This window comes from Pantherophis guttatus, chromosome 8, assembly GCF_059756535.1.
Source record: "Pantherophis guttatus breed Tessera chromosome 8, ASM5975653v1, whole genome shotgun sequence".
In the NCBI taxonomy this organism is placed as follows: Eukaryota; Metazoa; Chordata; class Lepidosauria; order Squamata; family Colubridae; genus Pantherophis; species Pantherophis guttatus.
Window position 1 is genome coordinate 3,865,384 of NC_142070.1, and position 23,166 is coordinate 3,888,549.

Below are 23,166 nucleotides of genomic sequence, written 5' to 3' on the forward strand. Positions count from 1 at the left end.
TCGCAGTGCCCCGGGGTCACGCGATCCCCTTTTTCCGACCTTCCGACCAGCCAAGTCGACGGGGAAGTCAGGTTCACTTAACAACCGTGTTATGACTTTAACTGCAGCAATTCACTTAACAACTATGGCAAGAAAAGTCGTAAAATGGGGCAAAACTCACGTAACAAATTTCTCCCTTAGCGATATAAATTTTGAGCTCAATTGTGGGTCGTAAGTCGAGGACTCCCTGTAACCTTTTGTGGAAAATCCGGCTGAAAGAAATCTGAGCCTCATTTTGAGAACGGACTTGAATTCAACCGAATATTTTAATATTTTAAAAGACAGCACTGTTGTTTCCTGATTTTACAGGGACTTCTTGATTTATAACTATTCATTTAGTGATTGTTTATGATTACCAAAGACACCGGAAAAAGTTACTTATATGGCTGTTTTTCACACTTACGACGGTTGTTGCATCCCCGTGGTCAAGTGATCAAATTTTGGATGTTTGGCAATTGACTCGTATTTGTGACGGATGCAGTGCCCTGGGGGGTGTCATGTGATCATGTTTTATGGCCTTCTGACAAGAAAAGTCAATGGGGGGGATGCCGATTTCCGAATCGGAATGTAGAGCTGGAAGGGGCCTCGGAGGTCTTCTAGTCCAGCCCCCTGTTCATCAAGCAGAAGATCCTCTACCGTTTCAGACTTTTCTTTTCTTAAAAGCCTCCAGTGATGGAGCAGCCACAACTTCTGGTGGCAAGCCGTTCCACTGGCTAATTGTCCTCACTGTTTGGGAAGTTCCTCCATAAATCCAGGTTGTTGAAATTTCACACATAACAGGTTTTTGTTTTTGTTTTAATTTGATTTATATGCCGCCCTTCTCCGGAGACTGAGGGTGTCTTACAATGCATTAAGCAATAACCTTCATCCTTTTGTATATTTATACCAAGTCAGCTTATTGCCCCCACAAACTGGGTCCTCATTTCACCTACCTTAGAAAGGATTGAAGGCTGAGTCAACCTTGAGCCTGGTGAGCCTATCTTCTATCATCTATCTATCTATCTTATCTATCTATCTATCTATCTATCTCTTTTTAAAAAATTTTTTGATTTATATGCCGCCCTTCTCCAGAGACTCAGGGCGGCTTACAATGCGTTAAGCAATAGCCTTCATACTTTTGTATATTTATACAAAGTCAGCTTATTGCCCCCACAACTGGGTCCTCAATTTACCTACCTTAGAAAGGATGGAAGGCTGAGTCAACCTTGAGCCTTGGAGAGATTCGAACCAGCAGTAATTGCAGGCAGCTGGTCTTAATAACAGGGTGCTTTAGACCACTGTACTACCAAGGCTCTTTCGTGTTGAAAAACGGTCCTACATCACTTTTTTTCCCCAGTGCCATTGTAACTTCGAGCGGTCACTAAACGAACGGTTGTAAGTCTAGGACTACCTGTAGCTGCCCCATCGTCCCTTCTGATCCCCCCCCCTCTGGCCAGCAGACGCACTGCCTGAAGCTGAAGCGTGCACATGTTGCACGTGAGAATGCTCCAAAGGAAATAACAGAAATAATAAGGGACACCTGTAGGTCATCTAGTCCAATCCCGCAGCCCCTCCAAGCAGGAGACTTGGCAAAGCAGGTTTTGCAATGGGGAATGGGGCTTATAGGCAGAGGCCCATCCAAGGGCACCTAGCAAATCCCATCCTATCTACGATGCGCCTTATTTCTCCCCGCAAAATAATTTCCTCCTAATTATGAATATTAACGAGCCGCTTGGGGAAAATTGGGGGACTCCACGACTGCAGAGCAAGCTCCCGAGCGCCCCCTGGCGCCTGCGCAATGGCGTCGCCGGCTCCACTACTTTTTTTTCCTTCCCGGGTATGCGCGCGCAGCAGAAGAGGCCCCGCCTCTTTTCCCTTCCGGCGCCTTCGGCTCTCTCTCTCTTTTTTTTTTTTCCCCACACGGCGCCTGCGCGAGATTCTCTCTTTCGGCGAGGTTAACTCCGGCCGTTAAGGGGGCTCTTCGCCGGAAGTGCGTGACGCCACCTGACCGGAAGTGGTCCTGAGGTGGGAGAAAGAGGAGCCTCGCCGAGCGGCCGTGACAGAAAAAGAAAGGAAAGGGAACGGTTAGGCCGCGGTGAGTATGGGACGGGGAAGAAGGGGCGGCCCGTGTTTTCAAGCCGAGAGGGGTGAAGGGACGAAGCGGACCGATTCTGCCCCCCCCCCCGCTCACGTCCCTCACAGAGGGCGAAAGGTTGACGCATTCTCGGGGGAAGGGCTGGCGCGCGAAGCCCCGCCCCTTGCGCGTCTTACGTCACAGCCCCGGCTTGCGTAACCCCGCCCCCGGGCAGGGTAAGCTTGGTGGTCTGGAGGGCGCTGCGTTGGAGAAGGCTGTGACGTCATTGCCAGGGAATTGCGCAATCGGCCGGTAGGATCGAGTAGGGGGGTTCCTGGGGGGGGGATCCCTTCCTCCTGCCCCCCCCATAAATGGACTCTGGGCGGGGGGGGTCTCCTGTCTCCCCTCCCCTTTTCTCAGGTGCACCTGCTGTCATCTCAAGAGTTTGCTGGAGCCTGATTGGAAATAGTGGTGGGTGGAGCCTCTTTGGAAAGGGGGAGGGGCAAGGGGAGGGGCTTTGGTATCCAGCCTGGGTAAGTGCCAAGGTTTTTTTTGCCCTCTGCCCACCTTAAAAAAACCTGACTAGGTGGCTCAGTGGCTAAGACCCTGAGCTTGTCGATCAGAAAAGTCAGCAGTTCGGCGGTTCGAGTCCCTAGTAGTGGTCTCCTGGGTTGGACTAGATGACCTCCAAGGTCCCTTCCAACTCTGTTACTGTTAAGCTACCTAGATAGCCACAGGTGGACATCCCAGGGGTTCCTGAGTTCCCAGCTATAGGTAGTCCTCGACTTACAACCACAATTGACCCCAGCATTTCTTTCTTTCTTTTTTTTTTTTTTGGACAAGTTTTATTGGTTTTTCCAATAAGATTGGAGACCCCCTGCCTTAGATCTATATTTAGATCTATATCAGGGATGTCCAGCCTTGGTACCTTTTAAAGACTTGTGGACTTCAACTCCCAGAATTCCCCAGCGACCCATGCTGAAAATTGAAGTCCACAGGTCTTTAAAAATTGCCAAGGTTAAACACACTGGATTTATATCTTGCAAGTCCGGTGAGATTCTGGCAAATGAGTGATCAACCATCAAGAAATCTTGTCTGATCCATTTTTAGAGCTGTTCCGATTGTATACTCCGTAGGTTGCAAATCTCTTTCTCCAAGTAACAAGCGATTTAATTGCTTAAATGGTTATCCGTTGCTCAAGGAAAGCCAGCAAATACTCTAGGAATTTATAGCCTTGGTGGCGCAGCAGACTAAAGCACTGTTAAGTAGCACCAGCTGCCTGCAATTACTGCGAGTTCAAATCTCACCAGGCTCAAGGTTGACTCAGCCTTCCATCCTTCCGAGGTAGGTAAAATGAGGACCCGGATTGTGGGGGCAATAAGCTGACTTTGTATAAAAAGAACACCGCTTGGGGGGGGGGGCAAAAGCCCTACTAAGCAGGTATATACAAAAGTATGAAGGCTATTGCTTAACACATTGTAAGCTGCCCTGAGTCTCCGGAGAAGGGCGGCATATAAATCAATTTTTTTTTTAAAAAAAATTACTACTGATTCTTCTCAGCACTAGGTGGCAGTAACGGATTGTAGTCTCCCTCCCTTTAATCCAGTGTTTCTCAACCTTGGTAGCTTGAAGATGGGTGGACTTCAACTCCCAGAATCCCCCAGCCAGCAGCGCTGGCTAGGGGATTCTGGGAGTTGAAGTCCACCCATCTTCAAGCTTCCAAGTTTGAGAAACACTGCTTTAATCCAAAGCAGTGTTGGATGCCCAAACAGGATTGGATGCCCAAACAGGGCATCCCTGTGCAATTTCATGAATCTTCTTGCCTGTTTTGTGGCTTTTTTGTTTCTATTCCCCCCCCTCCCCGCAAGGGATTGATTTCAGGGATAGAAGCAGATGGAAAAGACGAAGGACGAAGGAATCTCTTATCCTTCGCGTCATTTGACAGATCGCACAGTGGCTTCGTTTGCTGTCTTGAAATCTTAGAAACAAAATGTCTGCTCGAAAAATCTTACCACCAGCTGTAAACAAAGCCCTGCCTTTATATTATGCTTCATTTGAACGCATGGATGGGACATTAAAAAAAATAAATAAAAATGAAATGAACCAAAGAATAGAACCAAAGACACATTTTCTGACGGCCAGAACAATTAATCAGGGGAAGGACTGGCCTCCAGAAGTTACGATTGCTCCATCCCTGGAGTTTTTTAAGAAGAGATTGGACAATCATTGGCCTGGAATGGTATAGGGTCTCCTTGCTTGGGTAAGGGGGTTGGACTAGAAGACCTCCAAGTTCCCTTCCACCTCTGTCATTTTGTTAAGGCTTAGGCTTCTCTGAGACCTGATAACACCTAATAACACTTAAAAGGCTGCACAGGAAATGGGGAGGGGGGAGCAATTTATTTTCCATAGCACCTGAAAGCAGGACAAGAAATAATGGATAGAAGACCTCTAAGGTCTCTCTCAGCGGTGTTATCACGAACGATATAACTCAGTATTACAATATGCATTATGTAGACCAAAGGTTTGTTTTTCCCCGCTACAACAACCCTGTGAGGTGGGTTGGAGTGTGAGAGAATGGGATTAGCCCAAAGTCACCCAACTGGCTTTCATGCCTAAGGTGGGACTAGAACTCCCAGTCTCCCGGTGATTGGTCCAAAGTCACCCAGCCAGCTTTCGTGCCTAAGGTGGGACTAGAATTCCCAGTCTCCCGGTGATTGGCCCAAAGTCATCCAGCCAGCTTTCGTGCCTAAGGCGGGACTAGAACTCACCATCACCTGGTGATTGGCCCAAAGTCATCCAGCCAGCTTTCGTGCCTAAGGCGGGACTAGAACTCCCGGTGATTGGCCCAAAGTCATCCAGCCAGCTTTCGTGCCTAAGGCGGGACTAGAACTCCCAGTCTCCCGGTGATTGGTCCAAAGTCACCCAGCCAGCTTTCGTGCCTAAGGTGGGACTAGAATTCCCAGTCTCCCGGTGATTGGCCCAAAGTCATCCAGCCAGCTTTCGTGCCTAAGGCAGGACTAGAACGGTCACTAAACAAACTGTTGCAAATCAAGGATTTGCAACTCTACTGCTCTATAAGTAATTCAAGGCGGGGAATCATGCCTAATGCTCCCTCCTCCTGTTTTCCCCACAATAACTCCGTGAGGTGGGCTGGACTTGAGAGCAAATGACTGACCCAAAGTTGCCCAGGTGGCTTTCATGCCGAAGGCGGGACTAGAACTCACCCTCTCCTGGTGATTGGCCCAAAGTCACCCAGTCAGCTTTCATGCCTAAAGCAGGATTAGAACTCACCATTTCCTGGTGATTTCCCTAAAGACACCCAGCTGGCTTTCATGCCTAAGGTGGGACTAGAACTCACTGTCTGTTGGTCATTGGCCCAAAATCACGTAGCCTACTTTTATGCTTAAGGTGGGACCAGAACTCACGATAAATATCCTGATTTCCAATCCAGCGCTGTAGCCATTACTCCATTGTTCCACAACCCCAGCAACTGTGTGGCCTTCAACCCCCAGAGTTTCCGTTGGTCAGGTTGGAGGCATCGGTGCTTCCTAACCTTTAGGAGTGTAGAAAATGGAATTTTCCCAGTTTTGATTGAACCAGCCAAGAAAGCGACCTGCATTATTCAGTATTCTTATTGTAGCGGAAATAGACTCTTAGGTGTCATGCCATCCCTTAGTGCAGTGGTAGGCAAACTTGGCTCTTTCACACCCTGTGGACTTCAACTCCCAGAATTCCTAAGACAGCCAAGCCAAGCTGTTTTAGGAATTCTGGGAGTTGAAGTCCACAGGGTGTGAAAGAGCCAAGTTTGCCTACCACTGCCTTAGTGTGACAGTTGGGTAATGTTCATTTGCAGCAAAATCATAATATCCATCCAGGACATCGAGGAAAGGGCACAGAATTGATTGAAAAAGAAACCTTGATGGGATAACATGCGAGGAAAGTTTTTGGTGGAGAGACTGAAAGGATGGATGGATGGGTGGGTGGGTGGGTGAGTGAGTGAGTGGTGGACGGGTGGATGGAATGTGTACTCAAGGGTTAATATCCATGTGTGTTTTTACATAGTTGTGAGAGGGAGAAGAACAGATGTTTGAATGGATTCTGTATTTTTGTAAATAGAAGGATGGTATATGGGTCAGTAATAAAGAAAGTTGAGGGTGGAAAATTTTCTAGTCCTGAAATAATTGACTTCATTTCTGGGTGCATTCATTCATTCATTCATTCATTCATTTCATTCATTCATTTCATTCATTCCTTATTTTTACAAATATCTCAAGGCGGTGAATGTATCCAAACACAACTTCCTCTTCCTATTTTCTCCATAACGACTTAGAATAACTTTATTGTTACTTTGAAGATACCCTAATTGGCATACATTAAAATATAATGTATGTATGTGTGTGTGTGTGTGTATATATATATATGTAAAAAGTTAAAATCTCGAGTGTTTTCCCGCGTCATTAAAAGTCTGTTAGTTGAAATACTTAAAATCCTCCAAAATCCCAACAAAACACTTTGTAAGGTCTTTTGAAACTCTGGCTAAAATCCTAACCAACACTTTAAAAGTTTTCTCTTTGGCAACGTTTCGACAAGCTCTCTAACTTGTCATCATCGGGCCCCTACTTTCAGTTTAGAAGCTGTGGTTAGGATTTTAGCCGGAGTTTCAAAAGACCTTACAAAGTGTTTTGTTGGGATTTTGGAGGATTTTAAGATGGGATTTTAGCCAGGATTTTAAGTATTTCAATTAACAGACTTTTAATGACGCGGGAAAACACCCGAGATTTTAACTTTTTACATACACACACCCGCGAAAACTTGAGAAGACACACACACACACACATATATACATATACATATATATACATATACATATGTGTGTGTGTGTGTGTGTGTATATATATATATATATATATATATATATATATATATATATATATATATATATATATATACATATATAATATTTATATATATATATAGATTACATGTATATTAAAATAAACTTGAGAATTGCATACAGCTCTCAAAGGGTCACCACCTCCAATAAACAATCCTGTGAGGTTGGTTGGGCTGAGAGAGAGTCAAAGTCACCCAGCCGCCTTTCATTCCTAAACTGGGACTAGGTGTCAAGACTGACCCGAATTCTATCACCCCCTGCAATTCTTCTCGTAGTTTGACAACAGAAACGGAAGGGGTAGAATTATTGGTGGTTTTGGGAGAGGCTGAGGGAGCCAAGTGGGTCGACTGAGCCTAATAAAGTTCCTACATTTCAAGGTCATGAGAACTTTTCAACGGCACAGACTGTTTCCCAAAACACACACAATGCGTTGGGATTGGTGGATGATGGACAGTGGGTGGCCTTAAAGGGGAAAAGGGGGGAAATTTCCCATGCTGCTTTTGGTGGGAACCTTTAGAATTGGCTTTGCTTCTTCTGTGCCTGTATGGATCTATTAGTAAAGTTATTCTCTTGTCACAGGAGTTTTTTTTCTTTGCATATGCCATTGGGACGGTTGACACTAGAATCACCCTTGCCTGCTTTCTAGCCCGGTGATTTAGCTACTAAATGTATGTAAAAGAAGAGCGTGAAAAGCCAAGTAGAGTTGTATCTAGCTACTCTGTTAGTTTTCTTTGGCTGTAAGAGTGCGATGGATTTTTTGACGTTTTGGGTATATGTAGCCTTTCAAAATATCTCTTGATAACAACAGAAGAAAGTGGAAGCCACTTATTCTTCATCTGCCCTTTTTTCAGTACCTGGCCCGGTAATTGTGACCATGTCTACGAGGATAATATGCCGAAGATTTTCAGGGCGATCTTGTAAGACACCTGCATTTCCCAAGATGGAGACCACGAAGAGCTTCCTCCACGAAGAAGAGAGCCAAAACATCCATAGAAGAGGCAGAGACCACGAATTTGCCGTTGTGCTCAAAGCTTGGAAGCCGCCAGGGTACCAATTACGTTATTATCCCTCCATTTCCCAGGAATCCAGGTGTCTCCTTCCCAAGGGTGCCCTCAAAGGTTTGAGAGAAGGAGCGCTTCAGTACGTTTGCTCCAGAACTAGCATTAGATGCATCCAGAACACACCCAGTGTTCTCTGTCTCCCAAGGCTTTCAAAGGCAAAGAACGTTTTTCTAGATTTGAGAAACAGCAAAGCTTTCTGCACGCAGGCTTCCCTGAGTGACTCGTGGCTGCTGTCCTCCGTAAGGAATGAGAAGGATGAGGTCCATCTAAAATCTCCCGGCAGTAAGGAAGTGGCTAGACAATTCCAGAAGCAAAGGCCCGGGTACCAATCTCTGTGTTACAATCCAGAGGAATGCCGCCAGCCCCTTTCTGCTGAAGAGTATCATTTCATCCTCCAGAACGTCTCCGTGTTGAAAGAGTACATGAAACCCAAGGATATCGTGAACTCTTTCTTCCGGCTGAGCCATTTGCCGGCTGACAAACACCAGGAATTCAAATCCAGCCCCAGATTCGCGGTGCTGTGTCAGGGTGTTGTTAAGAACGTCCACCTGTTCGGGAACGTGGAGCTGATCTTGCTTTTGAAGGCCTTTGTCACCTTAGGCATCCCGCCCGTCCATTATATGTTGAAGGTCGTAGAAGCCGAATTCGTCCGACGGGTTGAGGACCTGAGCTTGGATCAGCAGCTGCTGGTAGCCGATCTGTGGCGTTGTTTGAACTGCAAGGTCCCTCAATATCTGGACGCAATGTTGAATGACGTCAGCGTGAATTGGAAGAATCCATCTGTGACTCAGTTGGTACAGCTGGTCTACATCGTCGGCGAAGGCCGGAAGGCCCCTGAAGAGTTAGTGAAGAAGTTGGAGACCTCGGTCCTGAAACATTTGCATGCCCTCAGTCTGGAGGAAGTCGGGGTCATCTGCTTAGGCTTCTTCAAGTCGCAAAGTAATATGTCCGAACCCCTCTTGAGACAAATCGGAGACAAAATTTGTGGCTCCCTGGGAGACATGAGCAATTTTGCCATCGTGAACGTGGTCAAAATGTTCCGTGGGGTTCACCTGGACCACCTGGACTTTCTAAAGGAGCTGGGGCAGGTTATTCCTCCCAGAATCTCCACTCTCAGCATCCCGGGGGTCATGCACATCGCATTCGCGTGCTCCTCGTTGCATTATTGTGACGAAGGCATCCTGAACGCCATCGCGGCTGCCGTCCCCTCCAAGGCGGCGATGTGCCGTACCAAAGACATCGCGAAATTGTTGTGGTCTTTTGGAACCTTGAACTACCAACCTCCCAACGGAGAAGAGTTTTACTCCAGTCTGTTGGAACAGCTGGAATCGAGGTTGTTTGAATACAATAAATTCCCTGAGCATCTGATCACTTCCTTAATCGGGTTGGCCTTTGTGGAGCGTTTCCCTTACGATTTGCTCGACTACGCTTTGAGTCCCGAGTTTATCGAGTTAAGCAGCATCTGTACACATGATCTCTGGAAAGATTTTTTCACCCTCGATGGGACGGTGGGAATCGAGTGCCCGGGCTACACCGGCAGCCGTCTGACCGCCCAAAGCAAGCAAGGGATGGCGGAAAAAATGCGGAATTATTTCTTGAAGCAGGAATTCGACGTGGCTTGGTCCCTCCTGGAGGACGTGCTGGGCGGCCCCCAGTTTGTCAAGCTGCACGCGGTCTTGCCTCACGTCAGGTCTGTGGATTTAGAAATCCGTTTAGACGCCAACCGAAAGCCGTTGCCGTTTAATTCAGAAGACACGACGGCGGGGCGCTTGGAATTGAAAAAAAATGGCGCCTTCCTCACCGATAACATCATTAATCGGCTTTTGAAAGGGAAATCGCTCAGCCAGCCCGGGAAAAGCGAGAAAGACCAGCGTATTCAGGAAAGGGCAGAATTTCGCGGACTGCCTATTTGGAAAAAAGTGGAATTTTCCGATGCCGGATCAGGTTTGGAGACTTCAGCCGATGCAAAAGCTGAAGAACGACCCTCTCCGATAAACCAGGAGCAGCAGGAATGTGTGAAGTTAGCCCTTCAGGTCACCAACCGAAACCAGTACAGGTATCACTCAAGAGAGCTGCTGGGACTCCACGCCATGAAAAGGAGGCAGCTCCGCCAAATTGGATATATACCAGTAGAACTGCCTTTTTGGGAGTGGTTTCCGTTACTCAAATGTAACCGGGAGGAACAGCGGAAGTATTTGTACCAGAAAGTGTTCGAAAGGTAGCCAAAACATTCCATAGAACCAGATTAAAAATCCCCGTGGCAATGACTTCGAGATTTTAGCTTTTGAGATGACATAGATCAGGGGTGTCTAACTCGCGGTGTCATGGGGGCATCACGTGACTTTTTCCCTCTTCGCTAAACTGGGCGGGGCCAGTACGTGACGCATCCGGCCCGCGGGCCATGAGTTTGACACCTCTGACATAGATGGAAGCCCATCTTCTGAACAACTTGTATTTCCAAGCTGCTTAATTTCCGATTTCATGTCCCTTTGCAAGGGTCATAGATAATATTTGAGGAGGGGGTAAAGGATTTCACTGTCATCTTTAAGAAAATAAAACGTAACTTCTAATGCAGTTTCATTTGACTTACGCTTCATAACGTCACACCCAAAGGAGCAGCCGTCGTAACTTGAAAAAACCAAGGAAAGCAAAGCTCTGCGAATATTCATTATAGATATATATAGATATATATATACTCCCTTTATTTCTTTATTAGCAAAATATAAATTTGGTATAAAATGGTTTGTCGTCAATGCGACTGCTTGAGGGCTTCTGGATTGGAGCTGAAAGGCAAAAGGGATGCAGTATGCTCCCTCCCACACGGTGGGGTAGACCAGGTGTCTCAATAGAAAAACAATCTCTCCCCTGGCTCAAGATGATGAAGGGAAGAGAACTTGTGGCTCAGAGGTTAATACAACTGCCTAACATGCAGGCAGCCCAAGTTCGAATCCAAGTAAGGGTATGGCTAGCTGATGAGAGCTAAATAGCTTAAAAAAAATCTATACTAGTCTCCCTTTATTTCTTTTATCAGCGAAATATAAATTTTATATAAATATATAGGCCAGCAATCGGTTTGCCACCGAGCGAGCACATCTCACATTAAATTTCTCACATACCACTTGACAGTCTGAGAAATGGGAATTAAAATTTGCCTGAATTTGGAGAGCTGTGAGAAGAATTGTAAAATGCTTTGTGTGTGTGTACACGTGTGAGTGAGAAAGAGTTGGGATATGTGCGTGGATTAATCGGAGTAGATGATCCCTTGCTGATTGATCTTGGAAGCTAAGTAGGACCAGGCCTTGTAATTATTTGCATGGGAGATCACTAAGAAATCCTTGGGAGTTGGGTTAGACTGGGAAGTCAGGAAATAGCGCAGAGGAAAGCATTGGGAAATCACTTCTGTATTGCACAGCAAATAAATAAATAAAACTTACACTGAAGATGACTTTGAAATCACCACAAAGTGAATTTCACCACTTTGATATAAATTTGCATGTGGACAGGTAGTTTATTTATTTATTTATTTTATTTCAAATTTATATACTGCACCTTCTCCCAAGGGACTCAGGGCGGTGTACAGCCAGATAAAAACATACAATACAAACATTAAGAACAATTAAAAATACATATATTAATTTGGCCCCAGTTTAAAATGACAAACCTATTAAAAATTAAAAATTTAAAAATATGTTAAGCCAGCCCGGCTTGATGAAAAAAGAAACTTTTTTCTCGGCTTATTTTAGTTCTCGGCTTAGGGGTGCAATTGAGCCCCAAATGTCTCTTTAGTTCTAGGTTGCTTCTCTCCTTGCTTTGTTTCCATCCGTTGCTTCTTGTCCTGCCTTCAGGCGCTTTGGAGAATAGGTTGACCTCCCCCTCCTCTTTATGGCAGCCCCTCAAATATTGGATCCCTGCTATCAGGTCTCCCCCTAGTCCTCTTCACAAGACTAGACATACCCAATTTCTGCAACCGTCCTTCCTATGTTTTAGCCTCCATTAATCTTTGTTGTTGGACGTAGTGGCTCAGTGGCTAAGACGCTGAGCTTGTCGCTCGAAAGGTCGGCAATTAATCGGTTCAAATCCCTAGTGCCGCGTTAACGGGGTGAGCTCCCGTGACTTGTCCCAGCTTCTGCCAACCTAGCAGTTCGAAAGCATGTAAAAAATGCAAGTAGAGAAATAGGGACCACCTTTGGTGGGAAGGTGACAGCGTTCCGTGCGCCTTTGGCGTTGAGTCATGCCGGCCACATGACCACGGAGACGTCTTCGGACAGCGCTGGCTCTTCGGCTTTGAAACGGAGATGAGCACCGCCCCCTAGAGTCGGGAACGACTAGCACGTATGTGCAAGAGGAACCTTTACCATTACCTTTAAATCTTCGATGATTTATCTTTCAATACCTTAAATTTATTGTTTATTTCTTTCTCCCATTTATGAGTAGAATCCAAATTAGCTTTACAGACAGAAGGCAATAGCACATATACCGCTTCACAAGTGTTTTACAGCCCTCTCTAAGCAGTTTACAGAGTCAGCCTATTGCCCCCAACAATCTGGGTCTTCCATTTTACCGACCTCGGAAGGACGAAAGGCTGAGTCAACTTCGAGCCGGTCAGGATCAAACTTCTGTCAGTGGGCAGAATCGGCCTGCAATACTGCATTCTAACCACTGCGCCACCACGGCTCAATACAATCCTATTGTATTTTGAGAGTGATATCAACAGATACCCGAATTCTGTAAATTGTAACACAGGTAGTCCTCAACTTACAACAGTTCATTTAGTGACTCTTCAAAGTGGCGACGGCACTGTGAAAAAAATGATGTATGACCATTTTTCACACAGCCGTTGCAGTATCCCCATGGTCATGGGATCAAAATTCAGACGCTTGACAACGGACTCATATTTATGATTTATGATTGCAGTGAATCTGGGGGTCATGTGATCCCCTTTTGTGACCTTTGGATAAGCAACATCAAAGATTCACTTAACAACCGTTAAGTGTTCCTAACTTAACAACTGCAGTGATTCGCTTAACACCCGTGACAAGAAAGGTTGTAAAATGGGGCAAAACTCACTTAATGACTGTCTCGCTTAGCAACCGAAATGTTGGGCTCAATTGTCGTAAGTCGAGGACTACCAGTACTGGGCTACAAATTGACAGTGAATTACAGCTTTCTCCTGTTAAACCAGAATATAAACCATATTGCTGTTCTACCTCAGCAAGCTGCCGTCGCGACAATGCAGGGTTTTTTTTTTTTCAGACTAGCCATGATATCAAAACAATTTATATTTGTTGCCAGGTGCCGCCAGACCTTTAATATCGTGAGATTGTCCTAATAGAAGAATACAATGAATTGAAGCTCAAATTGAAGATTGAAAGGAACCAGGTACCTTCGACACACCCAAACCTTAAATTGGGAAACTCAATTCATTTGTAAAATCTTGACGCACCAGGAAAGAGACACAAGCGGACTTCATGAACAAAAAAGTTGCTAGAAACCTATTATTTCCTAGACCAGGGGGTCTGCAACCTTAAGCACTCAAAGAGCCATTTGGACCCATTTCCCACAGAAAAGAAAACACCGGGAGCCACAAAACCTGGCTGGGCGTGGCCAACTTGATGTCACTCACTTCCACCCAGTCACATGACACACACCCCTAGCCACGCCTACCCAGCTAGTCATTAGGACAGAGAACCAGTTGTTAAAAAACACCAGGAACCACAAAATCCTTTTGACATCTCTCTCTCTCCCCTCCCTCCCCCCTCTCTCCCCCTCTCCCCCCCTCTCTCTCCCCCTCCCCCCTCTCTCCCCTCCTCTGAATCTCTCTATGTCTCTGCTCTGGCCGTTTCTCCATCCCCTGCCGTTGCCCTTACCTTCTCAGGCCAGGCAAGGAGTGACTGGGAGGGTGAGGGGCGGGGCCAGCCAGTGGTGGGATCGCCTGACAGGGAGCCACACAGGAGGGCCCAAAGAGCCGCATGTGGCTCCGGAGCCGCAGGTTGCTGACCCCCAGTGGTGGGTTCCTCCCGGTTCGGTCCGGTTCGGCCGAGCTGGTAGCGGTGACGATATGATGTCACCGAACCGGTTCTCCCCTCCCCGCCCTCCCACCCCCCCACGTTATTCTTACCTTTTATTTGGTCCCACCCCCAATCTATTGCTGCCTCCTGAGTCCCAGCTGATGACTAGAGGGAAAAAAACTGTTTAAACTCTTGCCGTGGGGCTTCAAAGGGCCGTCCTACAGCTGATCAGTGTTAAAAGCAAACAAATGAGTCGGGTCGTAATTGCGAGGACTGGTCGTAAGTGCGAGGACTTTCTAGAAATGACTGACCAGCTAGCCATGCCCACCTAGTCACATGATGTCCAAGCCACACCCACAAAATAAGCCACGCCCACAGTAAAATAGTTTAGAACCCACCTCTGCTGACCCCTGTCCTAGACCTAGAACAGACCTTCAGTGTGAATCGTATTAAAGGCTTTTTCAGCATTGTCTCAACCATGGCAGTTTGAAGATGTGTGGACTTCAACTCCCAGAATTCTGGGAGTTGAAGTCCACAAGTCTTAAAAGTTGCCCGTTTGTAGACCTCGGCTGTACTGGCTGGGAAATTCTGGGAGTTGAAGTCCACACATCTTCAAACTGCCAAGATTGAGAAACAGCGTTCTACTATGTTACCATATCCAAAACATCACAAATGGACCATTTCCGGCCTCCGGGGGGAGGGGGGGAAGGGGAGACCATTTTCACCCTCCCCAGGCTCCAGGAAAGTCTCAGGAGCCTGTGGAGGGTGAAAAACAGGCCTACCGGAAGTCCAGAAATGAGCCATTTCTAGCCTTTGGGGAGGCTGTTTTTGCCCTCCCCAGACTCCAGGAAAGCCTCTGGAGCCTGGGGAGGGCGAAAAACAGACCTACCAGAAGTCTGGAAATGGGCTGTTTCTGGCCTCCGGAGGCTTTGAGGACGCTTGCTAGGCCCAAAACGGGGTGGGGGTGGGTCATAAGCGCAGGCACGGAGGGGGGGAAGCAGCTCGGGGAGGTGCGTAGGGGGCCATTGCATTGTAGCTGTGTGCACACGAGTGATGCGATAGTACGCGCACATACACGCTTTCAGCACCTGAGGAGAAAAAGGTTTGCCATCACTGTGATATATCAAGTGGTATTTATAGAAGTGGCCTTATAGTTTTCCAACTTCTAGGCCAGGGGTGCTCAGCCTTGGTCACTTTTAAGACCCGTGGACTTCAACTCCCAGAATTCCCCTAGCCAGCTAGGATCACCTGAGAAAAACAACATTCTCTGCACAGCATCCAGTTAAACCAAGGGTGGGGAACTATGGCCATTTTATGACTTGTGGACTTCAACTCCCAGAATTCCTGAGCCAACATGGGGGAATTCTGGAAGGATTCAGAATTCTGGGAGTTGAAGTCCACAATTCATAAAGGGTCCATAAGACACCTCTTGAGTTAAAACCCTAGAATTTGTTTCCTGCAAGGACCGATGGCCATCACTTCCATGTTTAGAACGAAGAATTCATGTCAACAAGTCATTGTGATTGTGTAGAAGGGGGCAGGTCTCTTAGCAGCAGGAAGGGAAAGGAAGAACTGGTGCCCCCAGCATCCTTTGGGGCACCCCAAGATTGTGCACTTGGTGGTGACGCAAACAGCCCTGGACTAGCCAGGCCTTCAGTGTGACCCATCACAAGTCTTGTATTTTTTTGTCATCTGCCATTTACCACTCTGCTGTGATTTAAAAAAACATGTGTTTTCATCGTAGAGCCAGATTAAAATTCGGGAAGCCAATTTCCGTCTACATCCATAAATATGGTGATTAATCTCTGCCTTCCACAGTTCAAACCCAGAATTCACTGCAACAAGGTAAAAAAAAACAAAAGTACAACACAACACAATTGCACAATACAGGTAGTCCTCAACGTACGACCGCCATTGAGCCCAACATTTCTGTCGCTAAGCGAGACAGTTGTGGAGCGGATTAAGTGAACCGATGACCTTCCTGGCCGCAGTTGTGAAGCGAGCCATTGCAATTGTGAAGTGAGCAACACGGTCGTTGTTAAGGAATTCACAGAGTAGCCCTTGAATAGCAAGGGTGTGCACATGAAAGCGATTGAGAGTAGGTACGAATAAAACACAGTCAACACACAGATACACTGAGTTGTGTTTACTTTCAGGAAATAGTAAGGCACAGTCCAATAAACAGTCCAGGTCATACACATATAAAGCAGGAGATAGCAAAACGACAGTCCAGGGATAATCCAATAACAAAGTCTTCTTACCAGTCGTCATAGTCATTCACAATAAACAGTTCTTCCGGATTTGCAAACAGTAGCATACAGAGATATCAGAGAGCAAGAACAGCAAAGAGAAACAAACCATGTTTCTAGCTCCCTCTTAAGGAGATTGGCTACAGAGCTAACCAATCAGGACACAGTATGATGCAATACAGCAGTCTTATAGTTATATTGATGATTTATATATTGCCAACCCAACAAGTTAGATAATAATCATTTCCTAACAGTCATTATGTGAATCCGGCTTCCCCCTTGACTTGGCTCGTCGAGAAGGTCGCCAAAGGGGATCACATGGCCCCAACGGTCATAAGTATGAACCTGTTGCCAGGTGTCTGAATTTTGATCAGGTGACCTTGGGGATGTTGCAATGGTCGTAAGTGTGAAAAGCAGTCCTAAGCCCCTTGCTCCAGTGCTGTTGTAGCTTTGAACGGTTACAAGTCAATGATCGCCTGTATAACACAGCAAACAGACAAAAAATGCTGCAGTGCTGTATCAGCGGACGAAACCGTTGTAGAGATCAGCGGTAGTTCGCGTTCCCTGCTGCTGTATGCATATCCTTTCTCAGAAATGGAAATAAGGGCACCTGCAGAGCGACAGCCGGCAAACAGATGGTTTAGAAACGGGTGTCAAACTCGGGCCAGATCTGAGCCATGATGTGGTCGGATCTGGCCGGTGGGGCCGTTCTGGAAAATGTAAGGGGATGGCCCGCGAAGAGGATACATGCCAGCAGTTTGGGGAGTGGTGTCAAGCTGGCCACAGCCACCCAGCTGGCCACAGCCACCCAGTTGGCCACACCCACCCAGTCAGCCACGCCCAGTCAGCCACGGCCGACCAGCCCCCCGAGGTCAACCACAGCACTGATGCGATCCTCAATGAAATTGAGTTTGACATCCCTGGTTTAGAACATAAAACGTAGAATCCCAGGGCTCAAAGGGACCTCGGAGGTCTTCTATTCCAACCCCTAGCTCAAGACAGGAAAACCTATTATCCTGTTTCCCCCAAAATAAGACATCCCTGATAATAAGCCTAATCGGGCTTTTGAGCGCATGGCAATAAGGCCAAGTGCTTATTTCAGGGTTCAAAAAAATATAAGACAGGGTCTTATTTTTGGGGAAACACAGTATATACTATCCTGGAAACACGGTTGTCTGGTCTACAGGTAGGCCTCGACCCACTTCGTTTTAGCGACCGTTTGAAGTTACAACGGCACTGTAAAAAGTAACTTAATGACGGTTGCAAGCATCCCCGCGGTCACCTGATTGAAATTTAGATGCTCGGCAACTGATTCGTGTTTATGACGGTCGCAGTGTCCCGGGGGTTAAAGAAAGAGTGTAAAATGGGGCAAAATTCACCTGTCTCGCTTAGCAACAGAAATGTTGGGCTCAATTGTGGCCGTAAGATGAGGACTGCCTGTATTTCCCCATCACTGACCATTATCATCCTGAATTGTAGATTTCCGCCGACGGCTACGAAGTGGAAAACCTCGTCTCCGAAGACCCCGTCAAGAGACACCGTGGCTTCCGCTGCGAATACTTCATCAAGCCGCCAGTGCACGTGACGATTTCCTTCCCCTTCAACGTGGAAATCTGCCGGATTAATATCGATACTTCTTCCGGGTCTTGCCACAACATCACCGGCTTGGATATTTATACCGCTACCTCATCCAATAAGGCCTGTTGGAACAGCCCCGAGCCCCTCTTCTCCGCTCCGTCTAGCCAGCATCCCGCGTTGGACAAAGAGACCTTCACGCTGGTGGGCAAAGCCGTCTTAAAGAATCAAAGCAAAGTGACCTTTGGCCATCGTGGCTTCCGGCCCAGACCTCCCTTCCATCACCAAACAGACCCTCTCCTCTCTTTTCCCGGCTCCGCCTCTTTGGACTTATGGAATAAAGGCCCGACTTCCTTAAACAGCGTCTCGCACCTGAAAATCTGCATCACTTACGTGGCCGGCAGCGGCCTGCCTTCCATTAAGAGAGTCGAGGTCTGGGGCCAACCGGCCAAGTCCTGCTCTCACGAAGTGGTGGATGATGTCCTCCAGGTCGCCACTAAACCTTCGTTGGACGCCTCGGAAGGTCAGCTCCCCGCCCTTCCTCTGCCGATGGAGAGCGACGTCATGCCCTTCGGACACTCCGACCACCAGGAACGGAAGCTGGTTGAGGTTCTCCAGGACATTCCCGAAGAATTCCTGGATCCCATCACCCTGGAGATCATGACTCTGCCCATGTTGCTGCCCTCCGGGAAAGTGATCGACCAAGGAACCCTGGAGAAGTGCAACCGCAGCGAGGCGACTTGGGGCCGGGTGCCCAGCGATCCTTTCACGGGGGTGGCGTTCAGCCCGCATTCGCAGCCCCTTCCCCACCCGTCCCTCAAGGCGAGAATCGACCACTTCCTCCTCCAGCATAACATCCCCGGCGTGAATCTGCTGGGCAGGAGTCGGGCCTCGGGGACGGTCGTCGCTTCGTCCCTCGCCATGTCTTCGCTCAAACGGAAAATCGACCTGGTGGATCAGAACCAGGAGGGCGGCTCGGAATCCGGCCACTTTCCGAGTGTGGACTTTGCCGTGGCGTCCAGCTTGGGGTTCCACGCGAAGAGGGTGAAAATGGAGTGGGATTTGAATTCGTCCCAGATGGATTGCTCCTCAGGTATCCTGAGCCTTCCGGTTTCTAAACTTGAGGGGGGGTTCATCCCGCGCGGATGTTTCGCTGTGTATCTGTTTAATATTCTGAATCGCTTTAGCTGCGATTCAGAAGTTTGCGAGTCTTCTGTAAATCGTTTGTTTGTTTGTCTGTCTCCCACCTTTATTATTATTATAAATAATGCAGCGAACATGTCCAATACACCTTCCTCCTCAAAAACCCTGTGTGGTAGGTTGGGCTGAGAGAGACAGAGATAGAGACAGGGAGTGATTGGTCCAAAGTAACGTAGCCGGCTTTCATGACTATGGAAGGACTAGAATTCACATCTCCTAATGATTGGCCCAAAGTCATCTGGTCACCTTTCAAGCCTAAGGTGGGGCTAGAACTCACTGTCTCCTGGTGATTGGCCCAAAGTCACCCAGCTGGCTTTCATGCCTAAGGCAGGGCTAGAACTCACCATCACCTGGTGATTGGCCCAAAGTCACCCAGCTGGCTTTCATGCCTAAGGCAGGGCTAGAACTCACCGTCACTTGGTGATTGGCCCAAAGTCACCCAGTCTTCTTTCATGCTTAAGGTGGAACTAGAATTCACAGTCTCCTGGTGATTGGCCCAAAGTCACCCAGCTGGCTTTCATGCCTAAGGCAGGACTAGAACTCACCGTCACCTGGTGATTGGCCCAAAGTCACCCAGCTGGCTTTCATGCTTAAGGCAGGACTAGAACTCACCGTCACCTGGTGATTGGCTCAAAATCAATTTTGTTATTTGCTATTTTTCTCCTGATTGTTGTGTACTACTCTTGAGTTGCTTTTGGTGAGATAGGTAGCTATATATATATATATACATACACATTTGATAGACAAATAAGCACATTTGTGTAGCTTGATTTGCCAGGGAGGGTGGCATTTGACTCTTCCATGAAGCCTCTCCCTAGATCTTTCTCCTTCTCTTCACAGAAGCGTCGACCCATGAACAGAGACTGTCCGAAAGCTTGGACAGCGCCTTGAACTCTGCACTTAGCACGATGCCATTCGCCGCGAGTTTGGCTAAAGGCGGACAACACATGCACAGCAGCAGCAGCAGCTCCAGCGATTTCTGTGGGGCAGGCGGTGCTCACGGTAAAGCTGGGAAAAAATCGACCAACTCATCCACCTCTCCCTTCTTTTCGGGGACTGATCCCCTGCCTGCCAGGCTCCTTGGGAATTTGAGTCCATAAGAGGAAAAAAAAAAGCTAAGATAATAGCTTTCTTTTCTATACTTGTTGAATTTTTATTTATGTATTTATCAAATTTTGCGACCACCCTTCTCTTTCCCAGAGAGACTCAGGATCGTGTCCAAATAAAATATGAAAACCTGAAAATGGCCTATAAAATTTTAAAAGGCAAGGAGGGATTAAAGTTAATATTTAAAGTTAATTAAAGTCCCGCCTTAGGTGGTAAAAGCTGGCTGGATGATTTTGAGCCAATCACCAGGTGACGGTGAGTTCTAGTCCTGCCTTTGGCATCAAAGTTCGGCTGAGTGACTTTGGCCAATCACCAGGCGATGGTGAATTCTAGTCCCCCCTTAGGCATGAAAGCTGGCTGGGTGACTTTGGGCCAATCGGCAGGCGATGGTGAGTTCTAATCCCCCTTTAGGCATGAAAGCTGGCTGGGTGACTTTGGGCCAATCGGCAGGCGATGGTGAGTTCTAATCCCCCTTTAGGCATGAAAGCTGGCTGGGTGACTTTGGGCCAATCGCCAGGCGATGGTGAGTTCTAATCCCCCTTTAGGCATGAAAGCTGGCTGGGTGATTTTGGGCCAATCAACCAGGAGACGGAATTCTAGTCCTGCCTTAGGCATCAAAGACAGCTGGATGACTTTGGGCCAGTCACTCTCTCTCAGCCCAACCCGCCTCGCAGGGCTGTTGTGAGGGAAATGGGAGGAGGAAGGTGTGTTGGATACATTCACCACCTTGAGTCATTTCTAAACATAATAAAGTGGGGTGGGGTGGGGTGCATGGGTGGGATTCAACCGGTTCCGACCAGTTCGGGCGAACCGAATGTTAATTTTAATCTGGTTCGCCGAACCGGTAGTTGCAAGGACTGGCTGGCCCCTCCCCTTCCAGGAGTCTCCATGTGGCCCGTTTTGGATGCCAGGTAAGTGCAGGGCCCGCGTGGAGGCTCTGGGAGGACGAAAAACAGGCCTTCCGGAAGTCCAAAAACAGGCCCATTTCTGGCCTCTCGAGGGCCTCCGGAGCCTGGGGGAGAGGCCGTTTTTGCCCTCCTGGAGGCTCGAGAAAAGCCTCCAGAGTCTGGGGAGGGTGAAAACGCCCCGCCCACCGTGGTGCAGGAGGCCGAGTAGGCCACGCCCATCCAGTAACCGGGCAGAGAACCAGTTGCTAAAATTTCTGAATCCCACCCCTGGATACAAATAAAATAAACGTAGATCTGATTAGTTACGTCAATATATTTCTCCGGTTGAGCATAGCTGTCTCCACTCCGGCCACCCAAAAAATGACCGTCGAGTCGAGGCGGCGCCTCCAGAGTCACATTTTTTTCACTTTTTGTGTATTTTTTTTCCCCCTTTTTTCCGCAGAGCACAACAGGAGCATCGGCCCCCAAGGATGTTCTACCTGTTCCCGAGCCTTTTCTTCCTACTTCAAAACCGAGGCCGTGTACCAGCTCCCGTGCCGGCATCTGGTGTGTCGCGCATGCTTGGCCGACCAGCAGAAATCCCTCTCCATCCTGTGTATGAATTGCAAAAGGTTGTTTGCCACCCACGACATTTCGAGGGTCCATTTTTGAGAAGGGAGAGAACGGGGGACGCGCTGCTGGGGAGATGGGAGATGTAGCCCCCGGGCAAGCTTCACCGCGGCAGCCAAGAGGCAGGACTGGTTCCTCTCTTTCCCTCACCCCACTCCACTGCCACCGCTGAGTCGCACAACGACAACACATGCTGTACTAAAAAAAAACGAAGGAACTGATGAGGTTGTACAGGCTTAGAAGGACAGTAGCGTTTTAGAGCTGGAGGAATCAAAAGGATAATAAAGCCATATGCTTCTCTATTTCTTTTCTCTCTTTCTCCGAAAAATGTTCATTTATACATAAAAACGCCGCATCTGTGTAACTTACCGTATTTTTCGGAGTATAAGATGCACCTACCTTTTTTGGTGAGGAAAAGAAGAAAAAGAAATCTCCCTCTGCCTCTGAGCAAAATTTTGCCTCCTTGCAGCAAACAGCCTGCTTTACTTTCATTTTCGTTTTCAGCAGAGCTTGATTAGCACAAGGGGAAGAAAAAAAAAATCTGTTCCAGCAATTTATCACTTTGCGGCAAGCAGCAGAGCCCTGCGCAAAACAGCTGGGAGCAAATCAGCTGAGAGTCGGGAGGCCGATCCGATCAACTTGTGCTAATTAGGCTGTGCTGAAACTGAAAGGAGCTGTTTCTTCTTGCTGTTTGCTTGCAAGGAGGTAAACTGCTGCGAGGCAGAGGCCAAAGGGTGGGGGCTCGTGGGTGGGCGGGGCTACATTCAGTGTATAAGACGCACCTAAATTTTCACCCCCTTTTATGGGGGGGGAAAGGTGCGTCTTATACTCCAAAAAATACGGTAAGTTCTGTTCTTTGGCCATGTTTCAAACTGCCCGTGTTCGCAAAAGGGAGGAATTAGCAGTTCACTTTTCAAAGGATCTATTCAAATCAGAATGGAGCTGGAAGGGATCTTGGAGGTCTTCTAGTCTAACCTCCTGCTCAAGCAGGAGACCCTACACCATTTGAGACAAGTGGCTGTCCAGTCTCTTCTTAAAAACCTCCAATGGTGAAGGAGGACCCACAACTTCTGGTGGCAAGCTGTTCCACTGGTTAATTATCCTCCCTGTTAGGAAGTTTCTCCTGAATTCCAAGATGCTTCTCTCCTTGGTTAGTTTCCATCCGTTGCTTCTTGTCCTGCCTTCTGGGGCACTGGAGAATAGGTGGACTCCCCTCTTCTTTGGGGCAGCCCCTCAAATACTGGAATACTGCTATCATGTCCCCCACAATCCTTCTTTTCTCTAGACTAGTCAAACCCAAATTCTGCAACTGTTCTTCATAGGTTTCTGTCTCCGGGCCTTTTAATCCTCTTAGTTGCTCTTCTCTGCATTTTTTCCAAAGTCTCAACCTCTTTTTTTTGTAGTGTGGTGACCAAAACTGGATGCAGTACTCCAAGTGTGGCCTTACTAAGGCTTTACAAAGG

General features: G+C 47.6%; 2 protein-coding genes across 5 annotated transcripts; both read left to right on the top strand.

The window, feature by feature from the left end:
- Positions 1-1,838: 1,838 nt before the first annotated feature.
- Positions 1,839-22,005, top strand: UBOX5 (U-box domain containing 5). 4 transcript variants are annotated; one of them, XM_034405128.2, is made up of 6 exons: positions 1,839-2,113; positions 13,340-13,426; positions 15,800-15,900; positions 17,784-18,972; positions 19,920-20,081; positions 21,537-22,005. In XM_034405128.2, the coding sequence occupies exons 3-6, from the start codon at positions 15,847-15,849 to the stop codon at positions 21,743-21,745; spliced, it is 1,614 nt and encodes a 537-aa protein (XP_034261019.1). In that variant the 5' UTR covers positions 1,839-2,113; positions 13,340-13,426; positions 15,800-15,846; the 3' UTR covers positions 21,746-22,005. The 4 variants fall into 4 exon arrangements, with proteins under 4 accessions (XP_034261019.1, XP_034261020.1, XP_034261021.1 ...); XM_034405129.2 differs by having other exon boundaries at positions 1,991-2,113; positions 19,923-20,081; XM_034405130.2 differs by lacking the exon at positions 19,920-20,081 and having other exon boundaries at positions 1,991-2,113.
- On the top strand, positions 1,921-10,617 carry FASTKD5 (FASTK mitochondrial RNA regulator 5). The gene is made up of 2 exons (XM_034405127.2): positions 1,921-2,113; positions 7,838-10,617. The coding sequence occupies exon 2, from the start codon at positions 7,861-7,863 to the stop codon at positions 10,267-10,269; it is 2,409 nt and encodes an 802-aa protein (XP_034261018.2). The 5' UTR covers positions 1,921-2,113; positions 7,838-7,860; the 3' UTR covers positions 10,270-10,617.
- Positions 22,006-23,166: the final 1,161 nt, after the last annotated feature.

Coding starts and splice junctions, on each gene's coding strand:
- FASTKD5 (XM_034405127.2), top strand. CDS start 7,861: ATGTCTACGAGGATAATATGCCGAAGATTTTCAGGGCGATCTTGTAAG.
- UBOX5 (XM_034405128.2), top strand. CDS start 15,847: ATGGTGATTAATCTCTGCCTTCCACAGTTCAAACCCAGAATTCACTGC. Junction 18,973..19,919: donor CCAGATGGATTGCTCCTCAG/GTATCCTGAGCC, acceptor TTCTCTTCACAG/AAGCGTCGACCCATGAACAG. Junction 20,082..21,536: donor TGGGGCAGGCGGTGCTCACG/GTAAAGCTGGGA, acceptor TTTTTTCCGCAG/AGCACAACAGGAGCATCGGC.